The following is a 9,225-nucleotide window of genomic DNA, read 5'->3' as shown; positions in this document are numbered from 1 at the left end:
GCTGTGTGTACATTTGAGGAAAAAAAATTAACTTAAATGATTTTAGCAAATGGCTGCAATATAACAAAGAGTGAAAAATTTAAGGGGGTCTGAATACTTTCCGTACCCACTGTATATAGAAGGTGCACAGTGTCATTCACACAAACGCTAAACACTGAAATAATGCAATAAACATTCATTTAACAACATTAGGTGTAACACACAACCCTAATATACAAAACTGATAAGAAAAAACTAAGAAGAAACATAGTTATTTCAACAAAAAAACATCAAATTTGAAATGTAATGCAGGGAATTCTGGGAATGTCAATTTACGGTTATTCACTGTAAATTATACGGTCTTTTTCACTTCCAAAAACAGTATACTACCGTAAAATTAATGTCCAATACATGTAATGTCCAATACAGTTTTTCACCGTATATAGTAGGGGAATTTACCGTTAACCATTTAACAGGTTTTTACTGTAGCATTTTTACAGTCTTTTACCGTTAAATTCAATTTTTTTTACAGTGTAGGCTACATACAGGATGCGCTTTCTGCAATTTCGGCCAAGAGCGCTTCACAATGATGAACCGAAACACAGCGAATACTTGCCTCACAGACTTGCTAAATATATCTATAGAAATCTTTAAATTAATACTTTAAAACTAAATAATTCAAATCAAAAACTAAAACTCTTTTTATGGATTTTATAAAATCCGTAAAGATGCATTTCTCTCTAAAGGCGCGTCCAATGAGGAGATGGCAGTCAGGATCATCTTTGGACATGGACTCAGAAAACACAAATTTATTAATAAATAATTAAAATATCTCCTTACTATTTGTGTGCACTCACAACATCAAAAAAACTTTGTGCTTTTATAAAATAAAGGATACACTGTAAAAAAAAAAATTCGTAAAATTTTATTAAATTAATTTAATTTAATTAAAAAAAATACGGTAGCAACGTTTTAGGTTTTACTGTTTTAACTTAATTTTACAGTTAAATACCGTAATTTCATTAACTGATAAAATGTTATTTTTTTTTTTTTTTGCTGTTATGTGCAAGCCAAGGATAGCCTAAGATTTTTTTGCCCGGAGTGGGCCCACACGGGCCCAAAGGGGCATGTTTGCTATGAGTTAATACATATTAAAACACAAATCAACACATTCTTACCTGTGAAAAGTTTATCCAATTTCTTCATGAATTTAAGATTTTTTTTTTACAACCAGAACCAGATGCTGCGCAATGTTGTGCCATCTTGAAATTCATTGATTTTAATTGTGAATGACAAAACATTGACCGCTCCAAGATGGCGGATGCGTCGAAGTGTCTGGAGATGTCGAATGTGGAATCTACCTATACACATCTATGGTGTGTTCAACTGATGTACACTCAACGGCTAGAGAATACTCACAATGCACCGTGAGGGTCGTGTGGAATGAATTCCCGCATCTCACCAGAAGACGGCGTGAGAGCTAAATCATACATCCATCCATTTTCCAGACTGCTGGTCCAATACGGGTACAGTAATATCGCACAGGTATACATTTCTTTTTAACTGATTATTAAATAGTTTAATTAAGATTTATACATGCTTGTTTCAGAGTTCAAGATAAATCTCTTCATTACTACAAGAGATACACTTCAAGAGCTAGTTTGCTAAGTTTCAAAAGATTATTAAACAGCCAGCACAAACCATGGGCAGCCCTTCCAGTCTAAATTTGCTCAGTACATCCATCCATTTTCCAGACTGCTGGTCCAATACGGGTACAGTAATATCGCACAGGTATACATTTCTTTTTAACTGATTATTAAATAGTTTAATTAAGATTTATACATGCTTGTTTCAGAGTTCAAGATAAATCTCTTCATTGCTACAAGAGATACACTTCAAGAGCTAGTTTGCTAAGTTTCAAAAGATTATTAAACAGCCAGCACAAACTATGGGCAGCCCTTCCAGTCTGAATTTGCTCACTTGTTTTCATTCAGTCCTTCAACTAGAGTAGACTATATTAGTGGACTAATGTAGGGAATAGTGAATGAGGGTATATGGGGTGATTTCGAACACAGGTTGAGTTTTACACCCCGACTGCAGATTAAGTAGCGTCTGGCTTGCTTCTTGACTCTTCACCCCTGCAATCTTGAACAACTGGTCCAGCTTGTCCTCTTGCCATTGGGATCTCCTCAATAAGAGCTCCTATGGAGCTCCTCAGAGTTGAGAATGTGCAACATATTGTCCAAAAGTAAAATAAGAATGAGGAAGAACACTGTTATATGTTTCATATCAGCAACAAGGGTTTCATGTCAGATAGTTACCATGCATCTGATAGGCTTACCTGAGATTGATAGATAGAAATGATTTACATGTAATGATTTACATGTTCAAATAAAATGTGCATGTCTCCACAAACTTGAATCTCAAGCACTTTTGTCACTCAGAAATTAGTGCAGCTCATGGACAAAACAAAAAAGAAGATTCACAATAAACTATTTATATAAAAAAAGAAAACACCATGAATGCAACCACAAGTTATGACAAAAAACTTTAATCTGTTGATTTCCAAGGTTACATGATAATTATCAATAATAATAAATGTATTGGTTACATGTGTTACATTTTAAAAGCCATTAGAATACATATTAGCTTTCCATTCCATGATCCTGTCCTTGTTTGTTTCCAAACAGCTCATCTGACACTCTTCCTCAGATCCAGGAGAGTCAATACAGCTGCTGTTTTGTCTTGACCCACTTTTTATTTTTTTAAAGTTCAGTGGTCAAATGACCATAAACACCCTGTTATTGGGATAAAATCGACCACTATCCCATAGTTTCACACCTAGCACCAGAGTGACTTGATTTAACAGAGTTCAACAGAGACATTCTCTCTGTACTACATATCATCATCTGCAATATCAATACTGAAATGCTACATTTAAATGTGAAATAGACTCTTTTGGTGGTACTCTAGCCTTTGTGAAATTACTTAGCGATCATACTTGCTTTTTGTCCTCTTTTATTGGAAAAGCACATGAATGGAGCTTATTTTGAGAGTTGTATAGTGAATGCACATAATCCAGTCATGATTTGTATCATAACCAGTTGGAATGATTTTCAATGCCCTTGAAATCACATAAAACACAAAATTAGTATCTAAAAAAACTACAGTGGTAATACTTGAGAACATAAAAAAGACAAACAAAGGGAACAAAAATACCTTGCTGATTAGGATGCGTTAATCTGTAAGTAGTAATAAAAAAAAAACACATTTTAACATAACATCAATGGACTAAATGCTTGATTTAACAATTTACAAAAACGGTTCATAAATTACATCATATAGCTTTGAGTTAGACATCATGCTGAGGTGTGTGCAAGAAAATGCTGCAAGTTAGAGAGGTTATAGCACTGACACCAACTGTATCCAGTCAAGAGCTCACAAACAAGAGAACGCTTCATCCACGCTCTGTGAATTCTAGCTCAAGGAGCGGCTTCGATTGCAGAGAAACTCCTGTCTGAGCATTCCAGAGGTTTTAATATTACGTGCATGTCACCGAATGACACAATGGAACGGAGTGAGCGCACATCTGTGTGTCCGTCACGTTGTTTCTGTAGCTGACAATAGTGAGATGTTGTAAAGATCTAAAGAAGGTCAGGCAAGTGACTGTAGACTGAGTCGAGCAGCGTCTGGCTTGCTTCTTGACTCTTCACCCCTGCTATCTCGAACAAGCGGTCCAGCTTGTCCTCCGCCATCGGAATCTCCTCAATAACATGGAGCTCCTCAGGGTTGAGAATGTGCAACATCTCGTCAAAGATGGGCTGCAGGTCACAGGGGTCCAGACGCACCTGCCGCAGCACCGTGTCCTTTTTCTCTGCGGGACAGAAGATTGAGTGTTGCCATTAATAAAACAAACATTTTAGGATTTATTGTTCATTATAGTCTTTATAACATCATACTAAAAGAAGAGTGCAAATTTTAAAGAAAAGCTTCATATTTAATAAGAGATGGTGTGATGAAAAAAATCACAGCTCAAGAAGAAAAAAATAGCATTTCTTATGATTGTTTGCATATTTTAACAGTGGAACATAAAGCATCCACAAGGGGGCAACATATTTGCTTTTACCAGATTAAAAGTGCAAACACTCCAGTTTGGGCAAACTTGTTTAAATCTTTCCTTGAACAATATAGGACACTTAATTGTAATTTAAAGTTTAAATCTTATTACTTAATTACTTTTATTAATTATGATAACAGAATAATATTTATATTAATAAGACTAAATATTTTAAAATATACAAGTTTATTGTTATGTATTATTATTTCACAATTTTACTAATATAAAATAAAATTACAAAATTGCATTTAATACATAATTAATACATAAGTATTATAGGGCCTAGCAATCAAAAAAGGACAAATTTCTAGATTTAAATTATTTGTGACCTTGGACCACAAAACCAGTCATAAGGGTCTTTTTTTTTAAATTTAGATTTATACATCATCTGAAAGCTGATGTAGTACTCAAAAATTAAGTTTTGATATATTTACGGTAGGACATTTACAAAATATCTTCATGGAACATGATCTTTACTTAATATCCTAATGATTTTTGGCATTAAAAAAATCTATAATTTTGACCCATACAATGACTTGTTGGCTACTGCTACAAATATACCCACTGGTTTTGTGGTCCAGGGTCACGTTTGAATTATTTGAAATGGTTGAACATACAATGCAGAAACGTAAAGCATCCACAAGGGGGCGATATATTGTAAGATACTACTACAATACCTTTCACCACGCGAAAGGTGCAAAAACAATTACATTTTAATTTAATTACACATTCATGAATTGAAATTGTTAAATTATGAGAACAGAACAAAATATTACTAAATATAAAAAAATAAATAAAAATAAAACATTACTAAAATATTTCATGATCAATCAATCAATCTATCTATCTATCTATCTATCTATCTATCTACATTGTCTAGCAATTAAAAAGGTAACAATATTTGAAATGGTTCAACATACTATGCAGAAACATAAAACAGCACAAGGTTAAAAGTTATTACTACTAATTTTTTATTAGTGTGTTTTTCTATCTGATTTTCTTCCTAGTGTTTATCCATGTGTGTTTACCTTTGGTTATGAAAGAGCCTGTCCGGCTGAGGGCAGAGTCCTTGCTGGAAGTGGAGTCACAGCGCAGCAGCGGCTCTGATTCGTCGGTGAAGAATCCTTTGGTGCGCTCCATGGGGGACTGCTCCACCACCACACCGGGCGTCTCGAAAGGCTTATGGCTGGGGCTCAGACAATGGCTTACATTCACAGCCGTCATTAGCTTGTTCAGGTCAACCTACGGCAAAAGAGGAGTCACAGTACATGTTAATGACAGCGATGAGAACGTCATTCTGGCATACATTTCTATAGAGATTCTTTTTCATGCCGTTCTGAACCCACAAGTGTATCCTGTCAGAACAAACAGAGTTTTCTTGGAACAACTATTACGCGAGTAATGGATTTGAAAGAATGAGGGTCTTTGCTGATAGACAGCGATGTTTGTATTAATGTGTGGGCTCTACAAGTGTATCACTATGTGCTCACGGCCGGGTCAGCACAAAAGGTTCAGCCTTCGCAGCCCTGGACCACCCACATGAGTCCTGTCCCTGTTAGTCTTTGCGTCTGGGGAGGACAGATGAAAAAGATCCAGTACAGCCAGAGCACATGGCCTGTGTTACAGTCACAAAACCCCCTGTGAGCAAAGCATACTTGTTATGCCAGTTTGTTGGAACATTAATGGTGCATTTCCGAGAACGAGTCACTTCACAGGAAGTCGGTACAGTCAATATCAAATAGACTTGGTGACTCCTAAGAAAGCTCTGGTGACTCCCAGATTGGGAAGTCCTGACATAAGCTATTCAAGGAAGCATATAATAGGCTGGGCAGGTATTCAAACTTCTGAAGTGGAACATCCAAATTATAGGGAGGACGGAAACCACTCCATTTCCGGGAAAGTTTCCCTTGGAATCAGCAGTGAATAATCAATGCCACATAAAAAGCAGACCATTACTCTGAGTGGCACGGCGAGAGATCACATTTAGTCATTCATTAGCCACCCCACACAGAGAAAAACAGCTCTGAACTCAAAGACACCACCAGGAAAATGGCAACACAAGAGGTCAAGCGAGATAATATATGAGTAATGGAGCATTACAGAACAAGAAATTTTACATTGATTGTGCTATTGTGTTTGTTTTTTCTAAGAACATCTGGTCATTTCACTGAACAGGTAGTTAACTGTCCAAATTTAATACACTACATTTATGCAATGATGTGAGTTTTCTTTGACTTCAGACATCTTGTATTTTGGCACACAACAACGGTAGGAAATAAACTAACAGATAACACTGCTCCACCCTGTCCATGAAATCATGCATTAGTGCCGAAAGGAAGGAAGTAAGTGTGCCGCAGCACATGCAAGATACAAAAATAGCCACTTTTTTACAAGAGAAGCCAGAATAAGTGCAGCAAATTCAGATGCTTAACTGTCCAAATTTAATACACTACATTTATGCAATGATGTGAGTTTTCTTTGACTTCAGACATCTTGTATTTTGGCACACAACAACGGTAGGAAATAAACTAACAGATAACACTGCTCCACCCTGTCCATGAAATCATGCATTAGTGCCGAAAGGAAGGAAGTAAGTGTGCCGCACATGCAAGATACAAAAATAGCCACTTTTTTACAAGGGAAGCCAGAATAAGTGCAGCAAATTCAGATGCATCTCTCTGGTGAGCATGGCAGGCAAATTGTTTATCCGTCTATATCCAAATGCAAAAGCTTTATGCCCCCAAAAATGAACAAAAAAGGGATCATTTAGATTTTTGGCAATGTGGCATTATTTTCATGCCAATTAGGCATGTTTTCATACAAAATTACTGTAATATGAAGGAAAATTGCAGTAATGAGAATGAGATTGACATAGATATATGTATGTATGTGTGTATGTATATATATATAAATATATATATACAGTATATACTGTACTAATATACTAAACTGTACTATAAAATATACACTGCAATGCAAAAACGTTGGGTATATACATGAAATTATATATGAAGAGATCAGATGCAAAAGCCTCTAAGTGGCGTTTGAAATTTTGTTCTAAAATGAGCATTTTTATCAGGCTCCTATGTTTATGTTCGGTTATTTCACTTTGATGGCAATGGAAAGAACCTATTCATTGCCATTAAAGGGAAATTAAAGGGAGCCTGATAAAAATACTCATCTTAGAACAAAATTTCAAACGCCACTTAGATGCTTTTGCCTCTGAACAAGTCTCTTAAAAATAGATTCTTTGATTAACAAAATTCACATGAACAGCATTTTTTCAAAGAGACATTTTTGTAAGTCTTCACTGTCATTTTTCATCAATTTAATGCATCTTCACTGAATAGAAGTATTAATTTCTTTCAAAAACCCCTAACGCCCTAAGTAGTATACAGTAAATGCACGCATATCAACATTACATTATTGCTGAATCCATATCATTTGTATTAGAACTGACTAATACAAACTAGAGGCTTCCACATCTAGGTCCAGCCTCAATGAAATCAACAAGCGCATTATTCTAACCACACAGTCTACTGTTCAGACAAGTTGCATGTCGCAGGAAGGAGGATGGGTGTATACCCAAATATCTTCTCTATTCATATCCAGCAAACAAGCTGTTGGCAAACGTCTGGAACCACAACATGGGAGCCGCCATGAACACAGTGCCATCACCCACCAGGACACAAGCCACAGATGTGGAAAGTGTGTCACTCCCACACTGATCTTATTAGCCGCAGTTAACACTGCTCCAGACTCAACAAGACCACCTACAGTAACAGCACACAGCGAATGGTCCACGTCTGACTATACAAAGCCTGGTAGTGGAACTTCAACATTATACATTAAAAAAAAAAATGATTTCAAGAGAAACAAAAGTTCTTTGTTTCTTCTCAATGGTTTGGAAAACCTGTCAAAAGGCGTTATATAAATAGTAGCATGGGACAGACTGGTGGTGGCTTTCAGACGGCGTCTAAAAGTTCTGGGGCTGTTTGGCCGGCGTCCATGACAAGTGAAGCACTGGGTGTGTTTATCCACTGAGGGCCCTTATCTGAGGTTTACTTGCATTCATACCAAGTGGTATGACTTTGTATCCGTTGTAACTCATAAAAGTGCATGTCATTCTGTTTATAAGCAGTAAAAGAACTAATAACATGATTCCGGGAGAAATCTGAGTGTATATAAAATTATAAAGTACAAGAGATCAAACATTTGAAGAAATTATGCATTTTACTTCCTTACTTCCCAGACATTTGTAAACAAGGAGGAAACATACCTAAATCCAAATGTCCAAATGGTTTTGAGACTCATTAATCTGATACTAATGTCTTTCTATTTCTTACCACGTGCAATTCATTCTCCTGACGGGAGGTTATGCGTGCTGTGGCACTGTGGAGCATGGGATACATGTGATTTGATCTACAAACATGTGGCTCTGATGAATGCCGCTCTGTCATGATAATGATGTTTCATCCTCTTTGCTGCATCATTTTCATTCAGCATTGCTAATTCAATATCTACGGTGGCCAAGAGAGCTCAACGCGCTGCAACTTCAGAAAACACATGCAAATAGAAAAAGCACCAGCAAATCAAGAAAACATCTTCATCAGTTTGACAGCAGGTGCTGCAAATGCTCACAACGCAAACAAATAAAGAAACGTGCTGCAAATGCTCACAACACAACAAATAAAGAATTTTATTTGCAGCGCGTTTCTTTATTTGGTTGTGTTGTGAGCATTTGCAGCACGTGTGTTGTCAAATTAATGAAGTTGTTTTCTTAATTTGCAGGTGTTTTTTCTATTTGCAGCACGTTGAGCTCTCTCGGCCACCGTAAATATCAGATCTTGTAAGCACCATTTGTGTTTTTGCTCAGAGAAAGAGAGAATGCCCTGACATAGCTCATTTAAATTTCACATTCCATGGTTTAAAAGTTCCATCTTTTAAAGGAATGTTCACCACAAAAATAAAAGTCCTGTCATTATTTACTCACCCTCATGTTGTTAAAAAACTTGTATGACTTTCTTTCAGCAGTTGAATACAAAGGAGGATGGGAAAGAGAGGATTTTTGCTGTAGTATGCACAAAATAAAATAAAATAAAATAAAATTAATAGATTGCAAGGTTCCC

General features: G+C 36.2%; 1 protein-coding gene across 1 annotated transcript in view; it reads right to left on the bottom strand.

Moving 5' to 3' along the window:
* Positions 1-2,735: 2,735 nt before the first annotated feature.
* The window catches only part of LOC107732417 (tumor necrosis factor receptor superfamily member 21-like), a 25,325-nt gene continuing 18,835 nt past the window's right edge, over positions 2,736-9,225 (bottom strand). Inside the window, exons 5-6 of the mRNA XM_016543747.1 lie at positions 5,125-5,338; positions 2,736-3,853 (exon numbers count right to left, since the gene is read on the bottom strand). Of these exons, the coding sequence (XP_016399233.1) occupies positions 3,624-3,853; positions 5,125-5,338 (444 nt within the window). The 3' untranslated portion in view covers positions 2,736-3,623. The remainder of the gene's footprint in view (positions 3,854-5,124; positions 5,339-9,225) is intronic.

This window comes from Sinocyclocheilus rhinocerous, unplaced genomic scaffold (assembly GCF_001515625.1).
Source record: "Sinocyclocheilus rhinocerous isolate Xijiao unplaced genomic scaffold, SAMN03320098_v1.1 scaffold68, whole genome shotgun sequence".
Classification (NCBI taxonomy): Eukaryota; Metazoa; Chordata; class Actinopteri; order Cypriniformes; family Cyprinidae; genus Sinocyclocheilus; species Sinocyclocheilus rhinocerous.
This window is presented reverse-complemented; position numbering and strand designations above follow the sequence as displayed.